Here is a 21,496-nt window from a genome sequence, read left to right on the forward strand (position 1 = left end):
GCGAAGTGAGAAGTCAGGGGGTCTCCAACACGGCCCCGGAGGCCGCGGACGCCGTGGGACCCACCGTGGACGCCGTGGAACCCTCCGCGGACGCCGTGGAACTCTCCAGGGCGGGACATGGTCAGAGCCCTCCACCCGCACACCCGTGGCCCGCGGGGAGGCCTGTTTAAATGCAAGGCTGTGAATAAAAGCAATTTCCTAAAAACGTTTCTTACATTGTTTAAGGTCAACACTCGCCCAGCCATGCAGTTTGCTGAGTTCGGTCCGTCACTCCGGGGGCCCCCCGAGACCCACGTGTTTGCCTACGGCTCAGTGATTCGAGCTTGAACGTGCCCCGGAGGCCGCATTGGTCTTGTCTCATTAGGGCGGCCGTTCCGAACTGTCTTGTTCCGGCCTCAGGACCAGCGCCGTCAACACTGGGTCTGGGCTGGGCTGGAAGGGGCTCCCAGGCCAAGGCAGGTCCCTCCACCTGCCCAGCCCCCCCTCCGCAGGCTGCTGGGAGGAAGCCGGAGCCGGAGTGGGTGTGAGGGGCCTGGGCTCCGGTTTCTCGCTGTCTTTCATGGACCCCGGTTGGTAGGAAACGGATTTGGGTTTTCTGTTGTCTGGGAAAGCACGACCCAGGGTCTAGGAGACCCAGTTGGCCAGGAAGAACCAGGGCCCTCCTTGCCCTCAGGCCCACGTGGGCAACCCTTCTCGGGCATCGTCGCTGTTTGCTACCCCGCTCCTTCCACCCCCACTGCCCGGCAGCCCTCAGCGCCTGGGGCACGGCGCATGGGACAGAGACAAACCAGGGGACCCTGTCCCAGGCGGCGCAGGGCGCACCAGGTGCCCCACGCTGGGGCTCCCCCTCGGATACCCCAGAGCGGCGGCCGCCTCCACCGCTCCCCGCTGTGCGACCCCCCCTGCCACCGCGGCTCCCCGCAGCGGGTCGCGGGCCGTGGGTGGAGAGGATGCGGTCCCGCCGCCAAAGCCCGCAGGGGCCTCGCCACACCTGGGCGCCAACACCCCAGAAGGCCGCGCCCCCGCCCCGGCCCCGCCCCTTCCTCCCCGAAGCCCCGCCTCCTCGTGCGGACCCCCTCTCGGGCCCGCCCCTTCCTCCCGCGGACCCGCCCCTCTCCGGCCATGCCGCGCGCGCCCCGGTGCCGCGCCGTGCGCGCCCTGCTGCGGAGCCGTTACCGGGAGGTGCTGCCGCTGGCCTCCTTCCTGCGGCGCCTGGGGCTCCAGGGCCGGCGGCTGGTGCGGCGCGGGGACCCGGCGGCCTTCCGCGCGCTGGTGGCCCAGTGCCTGGTGTGCGTGCCCTGGGACGCGCGGCCACCCCCTGTCGCCCCGTCCTTCCGCCAGGTGGGCTGCCCCGGGATGCCGGCTCGGGCCTGCCGCGGTGGGAGGGGGAGGGCCGCGCGCTCGGGCCCCCGGGCGCCTCGGTCCCCAGCGCTTCAGGGCCCCCCACCCCCGGCCCCCCGCAGGTGTCCTGCCTGAAGGAGCTGGTGGCCCGGGTGGTGCAGAGGCTGTGCGAGCGCGGCGCCAGGAACGTGCTGGCTTTCGGCTTCGCCCTGCTGGACGGGGCGCGCGGCGGGCCGCCCCTGGCCTTCACCACCAGCGTGCGCAGCTACCTGCCCAACACCGTGACGGAAACCCTGCGCGGCAGCGGCGCGTGGGGGCTGCTGCTGCGCCGCGTGGGCGACGACGTGCTCGGCCACCTGCTCACGGGCTGCGCGCTCTACATGCTGGTGGCCCCGAGCTGCGCCTACCAGGTGTGTGGGCCTCCGCTGTACGACCTCTGCGTCCCCGCCGCCGTGGATCGGCCCCTCGCGTCCCCCGGCCACAGTCCTGGGACCTGGAGGGACCTCAGACCCACGCGCCAGGCCTGGAACTCTGGCGCAAAGCAGCGGCGGCGGGGCAAGTCCGGGAGCTGTCCGCCTCTGGCCAAGAGGCCCAGGCGGGACGGGACCCCGGAGCCCGGGCAGGGGACCCACAGGCCGTCTTCCCCAGCCCACCTGGGCAGGGCACATGGGCCGGGTGACATCAAACCTCATGCAGTGACACCTGCCGGGGCCACTGCAGAAGCCGCCTCTTGGGAGGGAGGGCCCCTTGGGACTCGGCTCAGCTCCACGGTGGCACAGCCATCTCAGGGACCCCAGGGAGTACCCCGTCAGCCAACGCACCCCGAAACCAAGCACTTCCTCTACTGCTCGGGAGGCAGGGAACGGCTGCGCCGCTCCTTCCTGCTCAGCGCCCTGCCGCCTAGCCTGACCGGGGCCCGGAAACTCGTGGAGACCGTCTTTCTGGGCTCCACGCCCGGGAGGGCAGGGGCTGCCCACAGGACGCGCCGCCTTCCCGCGCGTTACTGGCAGATGAGGCCTCTGTTCCAGGAGCTGCTTGGGAACCATGCGCGGTGCCCGTACCGCGCGCTCCTCAAGATGCACTGCCCGCTTCGGGGGGAGGCCCCTGGAGAGGCATCCAGCAAGCAGGCACGCGGAGGAGTGGGCGTCTGCCCGTTGGAGAGGCCACTGGCAGCCCCTGGGGAGAATGCGGATCCTCGACGCCTGGTCTGGCTCCTCCGACAGCACAGCAGCCCCTGGCAGGTGTACGCCTTCCTGCGGGCCTGCCTGTGCCGGCTGGTGCCCCCTGCGCTCTGGGGCTCCAGGCACAACCAGCGCCGCTTCTTGAGGAACGTGAAGAAGTTCATCTCTCTGGGAAAGCACGCCAAGCTCTCGCCGCAGGAGCTGACGTGGAAGATGAGAGTACAGGACTGCGCCTGGCTGCGGGGGAGCCCAGGTGAGCAGCAGAGGCAGCAGGAGCCTGGTTGGACCTGCAGGACCAGGCCCCTCCCTCCTCCTCTGGCCCCTCCTGCCCGCTTTACATGGACTGGGGCAGGCCCTGGGGACACGCACAGGGAGCAGATGTGGGGATGCAGGTCCAGCCACCGGCCACGGTCCCTGGTGGGGAGCGGCAGCAAGGAGAGACCCTGGGTTTTGCCATTTGATCTACCCCCCAAGCTCGCAAGACATCTGAGGCTCCTAGATGAGAAGATTGGCGAGGCCTCTCGGAACCGGGGTCACCACCTGGGGTATCCGCCTCAGTCTCCCGCAGTAGGGCTTAAAGTGCACCCGCCTCATCTCCAAAGATCGTGATCGTGATGGCCTCCGAGGGGACAGCCTTTCTGGTTCCTCAAGAGGCTCTGAGCAACTTTCCTATAACTCGGGATTGTAAGTTTTGTGTTTTAATTGTGGGAAAACAGCACGCCGCCCGAGATCACCCACATAACGAATGGTTTAGTCCACGGGACACGCTGCAAAGCGCAAGGGCCGTGTTGCACAGCACGTTTCTAGAACTTTCGCAGTGGGCATGCCTGTGTGCCCATCACCAGCCACTCCCTTCCGGGCGCGGCGTGGTTGACCCTCCAAGGTGTCCGGCACAGCCGTGGTGCTGTCAGGCTGCCGCTCACTTGGTGGAACGTGTTGAGTTCCGTGGCCCCGATCGACCCTGCTTCATACGAGGTCTGCCGTGCCCTGAGCACCGCACACAGGAAGGACCTGGTGCTTTCCCAGGTGACTGGAGCCCAGCCCCTGGACCTCCCTGTGTCCTTGCACACTTGAGCCGTGGCCCTGGCGGCCTGTTCCTTCCCGCGGCTGTGGCCAGGCACATTGCCCACAGGGCTGAAAGAATGAGAGATCGAGGCTCTCTGAGCTTGGCCCTCGGGTCACCTTTTCCACCCCCCCACCGGAACACCCCTTCCTGGTGCAGACTGTCAGCTGGGCAGGGCTCGGTCTCTGTCAAGCCAGCCTCGACCAGCGTCCTGCTTGCCACTATGCCCTCTTGTTCCTGTCCCCATCCCCAGAGGCCAGACAGCTGGGCTGTCCCCATCTGCTGCCCAGTGCCACTAGCTGTCACAGAATGGATTCCTGATGGAACCTGGGAGGTGCCCCCCGCCCCCACAGCCTGCCCCCCTGCAGGTGGCAGTCCTTGTTCCCTGACCCCGGGCACAGGCAGTCTTGTGTGGGCTGTGCTGTCAGCCCGTCCCGTGGACTTACACGCGCCCCCACGATGGTCTGAACGGTGGCCTTGACCTTGGGAGTGGAGTCTGGTGTCTCCATAGGGTCCTCACTGGGGCTCTCTGGGCCACGGTTGGGTTTTAGGGCCGTGTCCCTGCCCCCCGCCCTGCCATCAGGGTCGCCGGCGGGTGATCGGCCGTGCTCCCTTCCTGGCCGTGTCTCCGCTGTGCCCAGCTTCTGTGTGCTGTCCGTGACCGGTTTCAGCCCCTTTGGAGAAGTTTCTGTTTCTTCTACGATGTCGTCCTTGGTCCGTGAGCTGCTGAGCTCTGTGTGATCTTTTCTGTTGACTCGTGACTTGGTTGTGAGGTGGCCTGTCTGCGGGGTCCGGGCTGCTCGAGGCGGGCGGACGTGCATGTCCCTCGTGCAGGCCGGCTGTCGCATTCACGCCACCCGAGACCCCCGTCCCCGTGCCGAGGGTGAGATGCTGGGGGCAGTGCTGTCTTCATCTGGGGCGGGTTTGTCCGACGGTATCTGTCAGGTGGTACCCGGTGTGAGCGTTCCAGGAGGTTCACGTTCCTGGGGATGTCTGTCACTGCCCGTGACGTTAGCATCTGTCCCGATGCCCCCAAGCGGCACGCCAGCTCTCTCCTGGCGGGCGTCAGCCTCCAGCCTTCCCAGAGCCTCATGGTTTGGGCCCCACTGGCCCGCAGCTGCTGTTTTGGCTTTTGTCCAGTCTGGCGATCTTTGCCACTAACCTGGAGAATCTGACTCCTTTCCTCCGAATCTAGACGTGCCCGACGCCCTCTCATCTTTCTTCCCAGTTTGTCTGCCTTTCCTGTGCCCTTCGTCCCCCTTTGCGGGGAACCATGTCCCTCTCCCACCCCGCCCTCCTTCCCGGTTTGCCCCGGTGGTGGCTAGGAGCCGCGAGCTCTGCTGTCCTCTCGGGCTCCTTGTCCTGAGCAGCACGAGGGCCTCATGTGGTCTCCCACTTAGTTATGCCCCTGGTTAGAGGTCGTGCTGTGTTCTGGTCAGTGTTCATGAGCTCTGTCCCTGCCCTCGTGTTCCCGCCTCTCTCTCACTGTTCTGTCCTCTCTCCCAGACCAGATTCTGGGTCCCCTTCCTGCCATGTGCACAGAATAGAGTACAGAGGACAGTTTGGGCCCATGGCACGTGTCCCTGGCCCCATGGAGTGACTTCCCATTCCCGCGGTGTGTGTCCATGGTCCCGTGTAAGTTCTCACAGCTCTCTGGTGCCCGTTCCCAGCTGCACTGTCTGGCGGCCCTTAGCCCCTGTGTGGTTTGGCCTGGGAAGCCCTGGGTATGTCTGGACGATGCTGCTGAATGGCCAGGTCCCCCCAGGGGGAGCCTCTGCTTTTCCATCCTGCTCATAAGCCAGGACGGACGACGAAGCCTCTCTGTCTAGTAGAAACGTGACGTGACTGTCCGCGTCACTGAGACTCCAGTAGCCACATTACAAAGTAGCAAAGGAAACACGAAGCCAGTAATGTCTTATTCCGCCAACACGTCCAACGTGTTCTCCCGCCCTGCAGGCAGCAGACCGCGTCCCCCTCGGGCCGAAGGTCGTGTTCCCTGAGCCTCAGTCCCCGCCTGCCCGTCGTGAGCGGCCAGTGCGGCTGCGATGGGCAGGGCGGACGCTGCAGTCTGTGCCTTTCCCGTTCCAGGGGCTCGCAGCGTGCCGGCCGCCGAGCACCGCCGCAGAGAAGGGGTCCTGGCCAGGCTCCTGTGCTGGTTGATGGGCACCTACGTGGTTGAGCTGCTCAGGTCGTTTTTCTACGTCACGGAAACCACGTTTCAGAAGAACCGGCTCTTCTTCTACCGGAAGAGCATCTGGAGCCCGTTACAGACCCTGGGAGTCAGGTGTCTCTGCCCGTGCCGCGCGCTCACGATTGCCTCCCTGTGCACAGATGACAGCCCCCTGTCCCGTCCCCCATGTGCGCAGATGACGGCCCCCTGTCCCGCCCCCCTAGCTGGCTCCATGCCTCCGGTGCCCCTCACTGGGGGTCCCACCCTGGGCACAGACTCCCGTTCACCTGGGATGTCGGTCTGGGCCACCTGGGGCCCACGCTCTTGAAAGGGGAGAAGTTTGTAGTGAATGGAAACAACCTCGCAGGCGGGTCGTTGGCTTGACCCTGGCATGTGGGTCAAATGGTCTAATTCACACAGAATGAGCGGACGGTCTTGCCCATGGGTGGCATGCGGGCAGGATCTGGGCACAAAGGCGTTCTTCGGGCAGGGGCCCCCGAGGCAGAACCTTCCAGCTTGACTTGCCGGAATGGCTGCTCGGCTCGTCTGCGGGGCTGTGTCCTGTCCGTCTGAAGGAGCGTGTTGGCCACAGGCTGGCTCGGGATCCCGTCGGGGACGGTCTGCCAGTCTGAAGGACAAGCCCTGGCCAGGAGGCTGTGTCCTCACAGGGCTTGGCAAGGCCCCAAAGTGGTGATATTGGGGCTCCTGGGCTACAGCGCACACTTGGGCCAAGCCCGTGCCCTGAGTCAGGACGTCTCTGCCGAGGGAGCTGGGCTGTGTCCTTCTGTACCTGGAGAGGGTCGGGCAGTCTTTATCGTGGGTTTGCTGTAACAGTGTGGCCTGTGTAACGATTCAAGTGTCTCACGGCACCTGCACCAAAGTGGTTCCTGAGAGTCCTTGTGGGGACTGTGGACACTGTCCCTCTGCCTGACAGGCATCGGAGGCCCCGTGGGGGTTGGGCTCGCATACCAGGCTTCCCTGCGGGACCTGCCTGTGGGCAGTGGCCAGGGAGAGGCTGCAGGAAGCTGGCAGGCCCGCGGAGAGATGGTTCCATTCCCCAACCTTGTCCAAGGGTCCCGGCTGCTCCCGCCTGGCCTCCCAGGGCTCTGCCTGGAGGGAATCCAGTGTCCGGCACCCGCTGTGGAAGGGAGCTCCCGCAGGTGGCCGGCCTCAGCATCCTGGGCGACGGGGAGTCTGGCGCTGGCGCTTCAGGGGCCGGGCTGCTCTCAGGCAGGCCCGCCCGGCCACAGCCCACGAGGCTCTGTCTTTCAGACAGCACCGCACCAGCGTGCGCCTCCGAGAGCTGTCCGCCGCGGAGGTCCGAAGACAGCGCGAAGCCAGGGCGACTCTCCTGACGTCCAGACTCCGCTTCCTCCCCAAGCCCAGTGGGCTGCGGCCGATCGTGAACATGGACTATGTGGCGGGAGCCAGAACCTTGTGCCGAGACAAGAAGGTCAGCGCTGCTGTTTCGTTTCTAAGTCAGGAGCCCAGGAACCGTGGCTCGGTGTGCAGGTAGACAGGAGGCCAGGAGGAGGTCCGTGGCGGTCAGGCTGAGTTGATGGGACGTGTGTCCGCGGTTAGACAGGGAGCTTGTAGGAAGGCCAGGCCTGCAGAATGCTAGGCAGACCCCGGGGATCCACAGTTCTTGTGACACAAGCTGGCCATGCCGAGCCCCTGGCTTCTGGGATCCTGCTGCTGCAGGGGACTCTGTACTCACCGTGAGCCGACGAAGAAAGAACTGGGTCATTCACCTGCCACCAGCCTGCTGGGGTTCCAGTGACCCACACAGGACCTCCCCTCCGTGCCCAGCACTTCCCGCGGGATCTCACCCCCGTGCCTGGCACGCTCCGTGATCCCCGCCAACAGCATCTCTGTCCCCAGAGCTCTGACCCTGTCTGAGTGGTTCCACAGAGTGGGGGTGATTTTGTCATTGTGTGTCCCCGGATGAGAAAGCGAGTCTGCCAGCGTGGACTGGGGACCTGTTGGGTGTGTGCGTGAAGGGGCGCTCCTCCGTGGTGGGGGGAGGGGCCCCTGCCCCGTCCTGGCGGAGGCTCGGTAGGAGGAGAAGAAGCTGCCGTGTCCACAGTTCCCAGATCCCGCAGCGGATCCCTAGTGAGAACCTGGGCTTTGAGGACGTGTGGGGCGATCGGTCCTCTGGCCCTTCTGGAGTCGGGTCTGGGGGTGCCGGGTGGTCCGGGGAGGCACAGAGGCAGGGTGCTGGGCCTGGGGGGGGGGGGCCGGCAGGCCGGGGCAGGGAGGCCCCTGTGTGATGGGCGTCTTCTGGGGGTGCTGCCCCCGCCCCGGGCCGGCCCCGCAGACGCAGCACCTCAGCTCGCGAGTGAAGGAGCTCTTCAGCGTGCTGAACTACGAGCGCGCCCGGCGCCCAGGACTGCTGGGGGCCTCCGTGCTGGGCCTGGACGGCGTCCACAGGGCCTGGCGAGACTTCGCGCTGCGCGTGCGCGCCCGGGACCCAGCGCCTCCGCTGTACTTCGTCAAGGTGGGTGCCCGGCTCTGTCCGGAGCCCGCGCCCAGGTGAGCCAGCTGGGCACGTCTGGCCTGGGGGAGCGGTGCCCCCGACCGGCTGGCCCTGCGTCCTGGGCTGTGGTTGGCCTTCGTTCCCCGAGTTCGCACTAGTGGGGAAGCCACATCACACTTCTGGGTGCAGACAGGGATGCCGGCCTGCCCCGGCGGCTGAGTCTGGGGCCGTGGAACAGGTGTGTGCCACGGGAACGGGAGGCGGGGGGTCAGCGTGTCCCGGTCCTCCCACATCCGAGGGGCGCCCAGACGCAGCGCGTAAATGGCACATCCGTCCCACACAGGTGGACGTCACGGGGGCATATGACGCCCTCCCCCAGGACAGGCTGGCCGAGGTGGTGGCCAACGTGCTCAGGCCTCATGAAAACACCTACTGCTTGCGTCGCTACGCCGTGGTCCGGAGAACCGCCCAGGGGCACGTCCGCAGGTCCTTCAGGAGACACGTAAGAGCCACGGGGTGTGTGCCGCACGACGGGGGTGTCTCGTGTGGACGAGTCCATGCCGTGGCTCTGCCCACCCTCTCCCCAGCCCCAGAAGGCGTCCCACGCTCCTGCTGCTGTTACGTCCCAGTCCTCTCATCCTCTGGCCGCTGCCTTCTGGTGTGCGTCTCCAGAAGCAGGGCCCCAGCGTGCCAGCTACGCGGGGCTGATGTCCCCGTCCCCGCCGACGCCCCGTGGGAGCCCGGGCCTGGCCCGAGGTCATGCCGGGGGCAGAATGAGCCCCATGGGCCAGCGCTGCGGGAGAGGAGAGCACCGGGTGGACGCCTGGGCCTCACTCACCGCCCCTGCCCGCACAGCAGACCTGAGGGTCTGGGGGCACCCCTCCCCCCTTCCCCAGGCCTGGGAAAGGACAAATGGTCTGGTCAGCACGTGGCAGTTTCCCCCCAGCCATCAGAGCAACCAGGCCTGCAGAGCCGCACCGTGACATGGGCACGCAGAAGGCAGCCGAGGGGAAGGCGCCGTGCCGGGTCGGCGGACAGTGCCTGACCACGCCGCCATGTGCGCTGCCGGGGCCGGCATCCCTGCGGGCGTGCCGTATGTCTGCCCCGCGACGTGCCTGCCCAGCGCCCTGCAGAAGCCACGTGGGTGTCCCCGCGTGTGAGAGGCCCACGAGGTCAGCTCCTGCTTGCGACCAGCCGCGAGCCACTTGTCGTGGACCTCTCGGGGTTCTGCCCATGTCTGGTGCCAGTCCTTGGTCCGAGGCTGCCGAGGCACCCCAGGGGCCTTCTCCGCCTGTCTCTGCCGTTTGGGTCACAAGCGGGGTGTTTGGATGAGCAGAAGTGTTTCACGTCGGTGGAGCCGGGTTGGCAGGGGCTGGTGGCTGACGCCATGTCCTTGCTGCTCCGCCGTCTGTCTCCCGCGGTGACAATGTCATCGGGCGTTTCCGTGGGCGCAGCTCCTATGCTCAGCGCTCTGTGTGCCGGAGCTGGTTTCCGGGACGTCTGTGGGGGCTCGTTCGCAGCTTCTCTCCGCGTGTCTCCCACGCGGGGACTCCGGGCCGCTTGTGCTGAGCGCCTGTTCCGCCCGTTTCTTGGGCTCTTGTTCTCACCGACCCTGCCCTCAGCTCCTGGCGGCCCGTGTGGGTTTCTCAGACCTGTCTCTCTGGTTCATCTTTCCTTTCTCCTTGTTTCGCTGTATTGTTCGTTGTCCGTCTTGATCGATTTTTGAACCCCGGCCACTCGATAGTGGCCTTGTCCGCAGGCAGGTTCCCGGCACGTCCGCTGTGGTCTCCCCCGCGGTCACTGCCGCCGCTGGTTTCCGTGAGGGGCCAGCCTTGAACGAAGCCAGTGAATAGGTTTCGCAGAATACTGGTTTCCTCTGCGGAGGGGACCGACGCCCCCCACGGTGAGGGAGCGGTGAGCGCTTTGCTCTGACGGTGCTGGCCGCTGGCCCCCCGCGCCCCTCCCCGCCATGGCCCCTGCACTCACCAGAGAGCCCCCGGGTCCCCGCCGCGGCCTCTCACTGCCTCAGCGGCCCTTCCCAGCAGCCCCCGGCGCTCCCAGTGCCCAGATGCCGTGGGACTAGGGAAGAAATGGCGGTTTGGCTCCTTTCTCTGCGGTCTCCTCTGCCCCAGACCAGCTCCTCCGTCCTGGTTGCTTGGGTGGCCAGAACCCTGCCTCCTGCTTGGGCTCCACCTCCCACGGTGAAGGGACAGGCGTCAGGGAGGGGTCTTGGGAAGGCAGGATCCCCCCCCCCCAAAAGACAAAGACAGGGGACTGACCGGGTGGATGGTTCCCGAGCTCCGCGGTTCTGACCTGCTCCCCGTGCTGCAACCTCCCATTCCCAGACGGCACCTGCTCATTCCCGGTGCTGACGAGGTCTTCTGCGACGTGGCCTCCGCCCACCGGGCCGGGGTGCGCAGCTGTCTCACCCCCTTCTCTGCCGGCAGGTGTCCACCTTCACAGACCTCCTGCCGTACATGAGACAGTTCGTGGAGCGTCTGCAGGAGACAAGCTCGCTCAGGGACTCCGTGGTCATCGAGCAGGTAGGCGAGGCGGCCGCAGCGCATGCCGGGGCGGGGCGTGCACACGCGGTGGCCCCCAGTTGCGGCTGGAGGGGCCCCGGGCAGCCTCTTAGGGAACTACGCTGCCAGGTTGTCTGCTGTGGTCCAGCGGCTTCCTCGCGGTGGGCTCGAGACCTCCTCTCCCTCGGTTTTGATTGTGAGGCCGAGCGACAACACGGCCCCCACCTTGGGAGGACAAGTTGGATTCGCCCTATTGCCCCACCGGAAACTGACCCTCTGGGGGAAACGCCTTCCTCCTACTTGTAAGCGGGCGCTGCTCCTGAGGGCAGGGCCCTCGGGGACAGCTCAGCCCCTGTGGCTCTGTGGCCTTTTGCAGAACCAGGGATGGGGATGAGCCAGTCCGGCCACCGAGGCTCGGAGACGTGCAGACCCGTGCTGGCCGGCTGCTGGTTCCTGCCCGCAGCTGCGGGACACACACTACACTGTGCCCTCTGGGCTGGCATCCACAGGCTCGAGCCCGGCCAGAGTCACGGACCGCCCGGCGTGGCCGTCCCGCCTGCCCACACATGCGTCTGTCCTTGCAGAGCTACTCTCTGAACGAAGCCAGCAGCGGCCTTTTCCACCTCTTCCTGAGCTTGGTGTACAACCACGTCATAAGGATCGGGGGCAAGTGAGTTGGGGTCCTTGCCACCTTCCTGCTGTCACTGCAGACCCTGCGGCCACGGGGCTCCTGCGGTTGGGGAAGTCCTTTGGCATTTAAATGTCAGCAGATAACTTTTTACTGAACAAAAGCAGACTTTCTGGGTGTGTGCCCACGGGGGACCCCAGTGTGGGGTGAGAGCGCCGGTCCTGAGGGTCCAGGCTCACTGCCAAGGTCGTTAGAGGTCGGCTTGAGATGTGGGCGCCTTCCCGGGGATCATTCCCGGTGCCCTGGGAATCAGAAGCTTTTTAGTTAGAGGATGTGTTATTATTGTGTTATGACGGATTGTAGCACTCGTTACCTGTCATTACACCTGACACGCGTCCTGAGAAACCCTGCTCACGGGTGCACCGCGGGCCGGCCTTCCCAGAGGCCGCGTGCTTGTCCGCACCACCAGGCCGGAGGAGAACTTGCTCTGTGGCAAAGGCCATCGCTGTGCCCAACGCCCAGGGCTCCCTCAGAGAGGCCCCACCTGCTTCTCTACTTGTGGGGACCTTTATAGAAGCAGGTCAGAGCCCTGTGGACAGTCGCACGTGGAAACAGACGTTTGTCCGGGCTTCGTGGGGATGCACAGTGACCCTTGACCCACGTGCACTCTGCTCTGTGTGGCGTGTGTGCGCCGGTGCGCGGTCAGCGTGTGTGTCTGTGCGTGTGTGGTCTGTACGCGTGGTCTGCGTGCGTGCCCGTGGTCTGCGTACGTGGTTTGCATACAAGTGTTGTCTGTGTGTCTGTGGTCTGCATACATGGTCCACACGCGTGCTGGTCTGCGTGTGGCGGGTCTCCGTGTGTGCGGGGTCTGCGTGTCTGTGGTCTGCGTGCACGTGTGTCTGTCATGAGCGCGACGCCCACGGGGCCTCCTCCCACCTGCGCCCTGTCCCCCAGGTCGTACGTGCAGTGCCAGGGGGTCCCGCAGGGCTCCGTCCTGTCCACCCTGCTCTGCAGCCTCTGTTACGGGGACATGGAGCGGAGGCTCTTTCCTGGCATCCAGCAGGACGGGTACGGACCCTCATGGTGCGCCGCGTCCACTTGCTTCTCCTCCACCGTGCGTTTCGGGTCCGCTGGGTGTGAACAGGGTCTGTGGCTCTGTGTCCAGTCATGTGGGGGGTCACGAGTGGGTCTTGAGCATAGGCTTAGAGGTGGCTTTGAGCACTGCTGGGGCCTGGGCGTGTTTCCACGGGCTCTGACCCATGGCTGTGTCCCTGCCCGTGCGCCCCCGGTGCTCCCACGTCCCACGAGGTCAGCCTTTGTCTCAGTCCTTTGGGGGAAGTGACTTTGCACCTGACCTCGTGAACGGGGACACTGCCACAGCCCAGCTCTCCTGTGCCTTGCAGCCTGCTCCTGCGCCTGGTGGACGACTTCCTGCTCGTCACGCCCCACCTGAAGCGAGCGCAGGCCTTCCTCAGGTGAATCCCCCACGCGTGTCCCCGTGATGCACCCGATGCCCGGGGACCGCTGACCTGGCTCCCGGAGCCACAGCCCCCCGTCGCCAGGCGGATTTATGTTTGCTGGGCGCCCCGTGCGGGTGCCGGGCGGAGGGTGGCCCTGGGGCGCATCTGCGGAACTCATGCTCCCTCAGAGTCCACAGACCGCCAGCAACCAGAGCAAAGCCCCCTCGGTTTCGCACTTTCTCCTCCCCTGGAAAAGCGCGCTTGAAAGGAAGCCCCTGGACTCTGGGGCCTGAGCAGGACGGCGCTGAGGGCCCCATGTGCCCGATTTAATTCTGGAAAAATAACCAACCGCGTTCAGCAAGTCCGGACGGACCGTGTCCCCACGTGGCCTACAGGGAGAGGGGAGCCCCACGAGCACGGGTGCGGCCTCGCTTCCTCGCCCGCGCGCAGCACCTTCCGAGGGGCTCCGGGGAAGCAGCCCACTCCCCAGGGCAGCACCCACACCCGCCGCCATGCCCTTGGCTCCGGCTCGCTCCGGCATGGTGGCGCGGCCATCAGCCATCCCACCGAATGAGTGCCCCAGCGCCCCCGGCGGCGCCCCCTCCTCCCAGGGGCTGACCCGGCCGCTCTGCTTCAGGACCCTGGTCAGGGGCGTTCCCGAGTATGGCTGCAGGGCCAACTTGCAGAAGACGGTAGTGAACTTCCCCGTGGAGGACATGGCCCCGGGCAGCACGGCGCCCCTCCAGCTGCCGGCCCACTGCCTGTTCCCCTGGTGCGGCTTGCTGCTGGACACCCGCACCCTGGAGGTGTGCTGTGACTACTCCAGGTGAGTGCGCCCGCAGAGGGGATGCAGCGTGGCCTGCCCCGCTCCTGCCTCCGTGTGGGGTGGGCGGATCACAGGTCGGGGGTGCCCAGCGTCCCGCCCAGATGGGGCAGCGAGACATCCTCCTTGGGACTGAGCGCCCTCACTAGGTGAGGGGTTTTCTGGGCTTTTTTTGGTAAGAAGAATTTGTGTGGGAGACGGGGGTCACTGGTGTGTTCTGCAGGGACACTGTAAGTCTGAGTTCAGAGGTTTGGGGACCTGCTGGGCACAAGCTCCTGAGGACACCCCATAATGCGCAGTGTGGCCTCCCCGGGGAGCATGGCTGTGGTGCGTGAGGCCTGCCGTGTACGTGGCACGTGGGACCCTGTCCTGGAGAGCTCGGGCTGCCACGAGCAATACCTCGGACAAGCAGCTCCCCCGAGACTTGCTGTTCTCACTTCGTGGGGGCTGCGCGTCCGGGATCCAGGTGTGGGCAGGGTTGTTTCTCTTCGTGGTCTCTGCCGTGGTCTCCCTGTGTTCTCTCGTCCATCTCTGTTCAGGCATCTCTCGCGTCTTTCTTCCTCCAAGGACATCTGTCAGGGTCCCGGCCCACCTACGACCTTAGCTTTAATCAGTTCTCACAATGTCACGTGGGTTGGAGCTGTGATGTGGATTTGGGGACCCAGGTCAGCCCCTCATGGCCAGTCTCCCCTGAGCCTGAGCGCTCCCAGCGCGACCCCGGGCTTGGCGCGGACGCAGACTCGGGACCATCGTGGGTGTGAGCGCCGAGTCCCGACTCTGCGGCCTTGCCTGGGGGCCTTCCCTTCGCTGGTCAGCGCCGCCCGTCCTGCTTGTTTCCGCGGTGCTCTTCCCGCTCTCCCAGCCCGCTGTGCTGCCCCCCCCTCGTGTGGACCCACGTCTCTGCTTCTGTGTGTGAAGCCCAGGCCCCTTTTCCCGCTCTGGCCGCCCCCATCTTTGGTCCCTCCTCATCCCTGGGACGCGGCTCAGATGCCCTGGCCTCCAGCCCTCCCTTTCATCCGGCCCCAACCAGCTCTCTGCTCCCCAAGAAGCGCGGGCCGTTGGGGGTCAGGCACTGCCAGCCTGGCACCCATTTGGTGACTTGCCGGGTGGTGACGGTGCCCGAGAGCAAGTGGGTGTCGTGGGCCCGCCACATTTGCGCAGGGCCTGTCCGCGCGTGCCTGCCCAGGATGCCGCCCTGAAGGCTGGGCTACGGGGCCGGTGGGGGGGCAGGGGGGACGCGAGAAGGATGAGAAGCGTCCTGGCAGGCAGAGTGACAAGGCAGGCTTGTCTCGCAGACTTCCAAGCCTTCCCCAAATCCCAGCCCGGGCAAGGGCGAGGCGGCCAGAGCGACGGGCCGGGTGCACGAGCACGAGCGAGTTTGCCGTGGTGCCGCGGCGGGAGCGAGGGGAAGACGGCTAGTTTTCTGAGAAGACCCACAAGGACCCGCCGGTGTGTCTCGGCACGCCGGCGAGCAAGTTCTGGGCGGGCACGGGAAATAGACCAGCAGGGACCGTGCAGAGGAAATCAGAAGACATGAAGGTCCTCTGACGTGGCGCGGGGACCAGCAAGCAGGACGCAGCGTGCGGCCCTGAGCACCTAGGGGCAGAGACTGTCACAGTGCCTCCGAGTGCGAGTGGCCTCGCCGAGCGCCGGGAGTGCGGCCCGCTGCTACTTCTCAGATGTGTCCTTTAGGCGCAGACAAGGGACCTGCCCCCGTCACCCAGCAGCGCGGTACAGGGTTCAAACCCGGGCCTGGCAACAGGGCCTCCCCTCGTGGCCCTGAGCTCTGTAGAGGTCAGACACAGAGGCTTGCAGCAAGGTCACGATGGACGCCGTCGTGGAGGAGAGGGGGCGGCGTGTGGAGGCGCTTCCGCCAGGCTCCGCCCATTGCCAGAGAAGCTCCGGTCCCAGGCGCCCACCATCCCTCGGCGGTGCTCCCGTGGGGCCCGGGCACGCGGGCACATCTCTGAGGCCGTGGGGGCAAACACCAGTGACTTCTCTGGAAAGCAGTAATCGGGTATTAAAGTCCTTGAAACATTCGCACATTTTCCCTGTAAGTGCACCTCCCGAGATCTGTCCTCCAGAAGCAAAAGTCACAGGTGTCACTGGAGAGTTGCTCGGCTGGGCAGCGAGAGTCCTGGCAGCGAAGGCAGCCTGGTGGCAGCAGCTGACCTCTCCCCGGAGAAGCTCTTGTACGGCTGAGACCGCGGTGGGAACACTCAGTGGGATGGAAGGTGGCCCTGGAGCTTCGGTGCTCAAAGCCGGCTCTGAGGACGGCCTCCCCGGGCAAGACGACACGGGGCGCTGGGGCACCTCCGTGGCCGGCTGCAGGGATGTCGTGTGGTTGGGCCCCGTGTCGCGGTGTGAGCTGGTGACTTTCCTCCCACTCCCTGTGCCGTTCGCGTGAGCCTCATTCTCCGGGTCAGGCTGTCCGGGGACACCGTCCTCCTGCGAGAAGTCCTCCAGGCGACCGGAAGGCACAGAGCTGCCCCCGAGCTGGGGGAGGCCCCGCCCCGCTCAGACCGTTGCCGGGAAGCGGCACAGGGAGGCGTGTGTTCGCCGCGTGACGGACACGTGTGCTTGAGTTGCGTGGACTTTACTGGCTCTGCGCCTTTGGCCGCTAAGGACGAACGCACTTGTGACCCCGACCATGGCCCCGTGCATGCGGTGCAGTGCGGGGTGGGGGGCCTGCCCGTCTGCGACCCAGTGGCCCAGGCTTCCCTCAGGGCGGCCCCGGTCACGGGTGATCACTGCGCATCGGGCAGCGCGGGCGGGCGGGCCCCAAGGAGGTCGCGGAGCTCAGCGCCCGCCGCTCTGTCCCGCAGCTACGCCCGCACGTCCATCCGCTCGAGCCTGACCTTCAGCCAGGGCGCCCGGCCTGGGAGGAACCTGCGGCACAAGCTGTTCGCGCTCCTGCGGCTCAAGTGCTGCGCCCTGTTCCTGGACCTGCAGGTGCGATGTCCTCAGCCCCCCACCGCGGCCCCTCCTTCCGGGCACGGCCCCTCCCTGCGGTGGGCGTTCCAGGCCTCGGGGCCCCTCCCGCGGTGGGTGTCCAAGGCCTTGGGGCCCAGGCTTGAGGACCGCTGCGCGCTCACCTCCCCATCCCTGCCAGTGGGCCCGTGGCCGCCCACAGCCTGGCTTTGACCTGGTGATAGAGCGCGAGACCCGCATCTACATTCCAGGCGTGGTGGCAGCGTTTGTCTGTCTTTGTGACCAGGTGAACAGCGTCCGCACGGTTTATGCAAACGTTTACAAGATATTCCTGCTGCAGGCCTACAGGTGGGTTCCCTGGCCGCATGGCCACGCCACAGGACCGCCACGGCCCCGGCCCTCCCTCAGCCTGGCAGTGTGCTCTGCCCTCTGGGGTCCCAGGATGGAAGGATGCAGTATTTGCCGGGTTTTCACTGCAGACTTGCAGCTTCGTGTGTGTGCGCGCGCGCTCCTCACATGGTTGGAGGCGTCCGTCCCGTCAGCAGGCAGCAGTGGGCGGCCAGCGTGGCCCGGGTGTCCCCACTCTTGTGCACTGATCAGGACCCTTGCAGGGGCCTGGGGCACGAGGCAGGTGCAGGCAGCCCGCATGCAGAGGTGGAAAGCAGGCACCACAGGGCTCAGGTCCCGGAGAGCAGATGATTAGGACAGGGGAGGGTCCACAGTCCTCTGATGTTGCCCCAGAAAGGGTTGTGGCCCCCAAACAGCCCAGCTGTCATTCCTGTCCCTCTAATGGAACATCTGAGGTCCCATGTGCTTCTGGAACATTGCTGGCCCCTGGATGGCTCCAGGTCATCTTGCTGAGAACTGGGGCGTGGCTGGGCAGTTGTGGACCCCTGCCCTGCTCATGCCTTCCTGTAGCTCTTTGGGAGACACTGCCGCCTCAGGCCGTGTTGACCCCCGTGTCACGGTGGCTGCCGTGGTCTTAGACGCAAACCCAGGCTTTGGTCTGGTTTGCAAGGGAGACCTGCCCCTAGCTGCTCAGGTAGCCGCTGACTTCCAGCCACAGTCAGGACAGATGGACACGGGAGCCGTGGGGGGGGACAAGGGGCCGGACATCCGTGTCGAGCCTGGGTGAGTCTGTGTGACCGAGAGTCATGCACTGTTGTTTCCAAACCTGGCTCTGGTCTCCCGCTGGCGGGACAGCGCTCCCACCTCAACCGGTTATCGTGCGTGTGAAGTCGGTGCTGGCCGAGCGAAGCGCAAGCCCGTTACTCCAGAAGGGGCCGGGTGGTCAGCGAGAGCAGACACATAGGGACACGCACACACGCAGACGCACGTGCACACCGGCACGAACACGCACACGTAGGGACGTGTACACACGTGCACACACGCGTCCCAGCCCCGGGGCTTTCCTGCCACGAAGCGTCCCTTCGTCAGGTTCCACGCGTGTGTGCTCCAGTTTCCGTTTGGCCAGCCGGTGAGGAAGAACCCCGCCTTCTTCCTCCGCGTCATCTCCGACACCGCGTCCCGCTGCTACTCCCTTCTGAAAGCCAGGAACACAGGTGTGCGCGGAGGGCCGGGGTTCCTGGGTGCGGCTGGCGGGTTTTGTGGGGTTGCCTGTGGCGCTGGCAGTGTGCGGGCGCTCCCCTGCACGCTTCCAGCACGGCGCGGCTGCGGGCTCCGGGAGCTCGGCCGTCGGGCCTGGGGGTGTCGGCACCCCCTGCCCCCTTTGGTGCCCTTGGCCTCATGCATAGATCCAGGCCCACAGCGGAGAGGAGGCGAGGCCCCGCGCCGGTCTGCAGCCCGGCCTTCCTCTAGGCGTCCCGAGGACGGTCCCTGCTTCATCCCAGAAGCCGCTGGCTGGTCTGCAGCTCAGGCCGCGCCACGTCCCTCGGGCCTGTGTTACTTCCTTTGGTGCGGGTTGCTTTTGAGAACAGGACCAAAGCGCCCGCTGTCAGGGTTCCCCGGGGCCTGTTTTGGGGCTGACCTTGAATTGACATTGCCCGTTTGACCCCCAGCCTCTGCCCCTGCTCCCGGGCTCGTGGACAGGGCTGCGGGGACCCTAGGCAGCATTGGGCAGCTTGGAGTACATGGTCTTTCTGGGCGTGGCCTTAGCCTGTCTGTGTCACCCCCCCCCACCACGCGCAGGGATGTCCCTGGGGGCCAAGGGCGCCTCCGGCCTGTTTCCTTCTGAAGCTGTGCGGTGGCTCTGTGTCCATGCCTTCTTGTTCAAGCTGGCTCGTCACAGTGGCACCTACCGGTGTCTCCTGGGGGCACTCCAGGCAGGTAAGCGGGAGGCGCCCCGTCCTGCTGTGTGCATGCGTGAGCAACGTCGTCCACGTCTGCATGGCGGTGCGTGGGTCCGGGAGCCCCAGGGCTGGGGTGCAGGTGCCCTGGTCGCAGGCTCTCATCCCAGGGCCTGGCATGTCCCTCGACCTCCCCACACCTCGTCCCGGTCTGGGGAGAGGCCAAGGCCTCATCACTCCCTCCAGCCCCATTGGCCTGGCTGTCGTCTACACTCGCAACCTGCGTCCCCAGGCCTCTGCCCTGGTTGCCCCAACATGGGCAGGGGGAGCCCCAGCAGGAAGTCTGGCCTGCACACCCCAGCCCACCCAGTCCCCAGAGCTTGGCCTGCACAGGGATGGACCACACCTGCCCGACCTTGACCTTGAGCAAAGGTCAGCTCCTTTGGGGCATTCTCATGTCACTTGTCCCCTTACAGCCCAAGGGCACCTGTGCCGGCGGCTCCCGAGGGCAACACTGGCCGCCTTGGAGGCAGCAGCTGATCCCAGCCTGACCGCAGACTTCAAGACCATCTTGGATTGACCACTTGTCCTCGTAGCCCAGAGTGACCTCCAAGACCCCCGAGCCCGGGCCTTGTGACTTCACGCGGTGGGAGCGGCCAGCTCGCCTTCAGGTCTGGACCTTCTCTCCGCCGAGACCCTGGCACCTGAGCTGCGGCCAGCGCCCCCGGAGAGGGCTGCCCCACGTCCTTGGGGAGGAGCGGCTCCCGGCTAGGTTGTTTCCTTGTGCTTTTTGGGCACAGACCGCCAGGAGGGGGCAGGCGGGAGCTCTGGGCTGGCGAGCCCGGCCTGTCCCAACCTTTGTCACCCTGCCCCGCCCCTGGCTGGGGACTCCTCCAGTCTGCACACATGTCCCTGAGGGCGCCTGGTGGTGGGTGTGATTCCTTTCCACTGCCTGTCCGGCACCCAGGCCCGTACTGTCTGCGCCGCGAGCCGTCCCCGTGCCGTGTCCAAAGTCTGTGCCTGCTCAGCTTTGCCCAGACGCCAAGGGCCCCGTCAGCTGTTCTGGACTGGCCCCCGCCCATCCTTGTGACCTTGCCCTGCCCCCCCCACCGCAGCCTCCAGGAGCCTGAGTGTCTGACCCGTTGCGCCCGCCACCACCTCCACTTCCGACTCCTCCCCTCCAGCCCTTGCTCCACACACGGTGGCCCTGTGTCATCTTGGTGGTGCTCCTCTGTGTGGCCTCTTCCCTCGGACCTGCCGCTCCCGGTCACTCCTGGGAGCCACGGAAGGACACGCCAAGCCTTTGCTCTTACAGGCTTCCATTTCCCATGTTCGTATTAAACACAGCCTGTGTGGGCGTCCGTCCTGTTTTCCGTAGCTACAGACCCCTATGCCTCTGTCAGACATGATGTGAGGGTCCTTGGCTCGGTGGGGTTCCCAGGGGTCTTCCTGGGGCAGGTGCAGCCAGACGGTGAGTCAGAAGGACCCCGCCCAGCACCCTCCCCGTCTGCGGCGAACTCTGGCCTTACTGTGGATCCTGGGAGGGGGCAGGCAGCCGGGGCCTGAAGCCCAGAACACTGGGTCTCCTAGTGAGCACGTTTCTCTGGCTTCTCCGTGTCCGGGGCTCCCCTGGCGGCTTCCTCGGAATGGGCAGTGGGGGCACAACACGAGGGCTTGGGAGGTAGATGGTAGCCCACTGCCCTGCGTCCAGCTCTGGCCGCCTGCCCGGGCTGCTGGTCTCCCACTCCCGTGTCCCGAACCTGTGCAGGTGATCGTGCCTCTCTGTCCCCTTCATCACCACAGCCCAGAGGCCATGTTTGCATCCGGACACATCTACCAGCAGCACTTGGGCCGGAGAACAGGTGTCGTGGGGACGGGTCTGCAGGAGGGGCTGTTCGAGCCGGCGGGAGTGGGTTCCTGCTCACGCACCAGGGAGCCCCCCCTGCTGGGGGACAGCAAGGACCTGCAGGAAGGGCCGGGTTTGGGGGTCAGGGGTCTGCTCAAGGTCCCAGATTGCGGCTCTGGTGGGGGCCCAGGTGGAGGATCTTGGGGAGAGTGAGCGGCCCCACAGGTTGTGACAAGAGGGGGTCAGCCTGACTGGGCAGCAGCGGGGTGACTCAGACACAACTTTCTGAGAAAGGCAGGCGTTCATGGGTGACCTGGGTGGTGAGGTGGGTGTCAGCCAGAGCCGTCCCGGGGGCTTGCACTGCACAGGTGTTCCCCCACCCCAAACAGATTTCTGCTTCAGCAGATCTGGGGAAGGGCCCGGGATTTGTGCCTTAGGGAGTTTTGGGTGATGCTGGTGCTGCTGCTGGGGGGACCCCCCCCCGCCAAGAACCCCCTCAGGGAGGACGGGCTGTCCCGAGCAGTGGTGGCCACAAGCTCAGGGTTGGGAGTTTGGACGTGGGTAGGGGGCACAGTCGTGGCGGATGTGACCGGGGCCACCAGGGAAGTGGCCAGAGGTCATGGAGGGTCAGAAGGCCCACCTGGGGGATGGGCCAGAGCCACACCTAATCGCCCCCGTGAGGTGGCCCCGGGCAGAATGTGTTGTGCGTGGAGCCGCAGGCTTTCTTAGGACAAGCCGAGCCCTGCCCTGGCTTGGTCTTGGTGGAGGTTGAGCCCACGTGTGGGAGACCATCCAGACCATTCGGGGGG

General features: G+C 66.0%; 1 protein-coding gene across 2 annotated transcripts; it reads left to right on the plus strand.

Annotated features, from left to right (window-relative positions):
* The first annotated feature begins 1,122 nt into the window (after positions 1-1,122).
* On the plus strand, positions 1,123-20,300 carry TERT (telomerase reverse transcriptase). 2 transcript variants are annotated; one of them, XM_045999875.1, is made up of 16 exons: positions 1,123-1,341; positions 1,464-2,775; positions 5,674-5,908; positions 7,028-7,208; positions 8,073-8,252; positions 8,575-8,733; positions 10,679-10,774; positions 11,338-11,423; positions 12,336-12,449; positions 12,785-12,856; positions 13,479-13,667; positions 16,490-16,616; positions 16,882-16,943; positions 18,033-18,157; positions 18,744-18,881; positions 19,318-20,300. In XM_045999875.1, exons 1-16 carry the CDS (start codon positions 1,123-1,125, stop codon positions 19,419-19,421), a joined length of 3,399 nt encoding a protein of 1,132 aa, XP_045855831.1. In that variant the 3' UTR covers positions 19,422-20,300. The 2 variants fall into 2 exon arrangements, with proteins under 2 accessions (XP_045855831.1, XP_045855832.1); XM_045999876.1 differs by having other exon boundaries at positions 5,674-5,869.
* The last annotated feature ends 1,196 nt before the right edge of the window (positions 20,301-21,496 follow it).

The sequence above is a fragment of the Meles meles genome, chromosome 3 (genome assembly GCF_922984935.1).
Source record: "Meles meles chromosome 3, mMelMel3.1 paternal haplotype, whole genome shotgun sequence".
NCBI lineage: Eukaryota > Metazoa > Chordata > Mammalia > Carnivora > Mustelidae > Meles > Meles meles.

Bases quoted from the DNA above. Each gene is read 5' to 3' on its own strand.
- TERT (XM_045999875.1), top strand. From the start codon at position 1,123: ATGCCGCGCGCGCCCCGGTGCCGCGCCGTGCGCGCCCTGCTGCGGAGC. The intron at 8,253-8,574 runs GTGGGTGCCCGG...CGTCCCACACAG, and splicing joins CTCCGCTGTACTTCGTCAAG to GTGGACGTCACGGGGGCATA. The intron at 18,158-18,743 runs GTGTGCGCGGAG...CACCACGCGCAG, and splicing joins TCTGAAAGCCAGGAACACAG to GGATGTCCCTGGGGGCCAAG.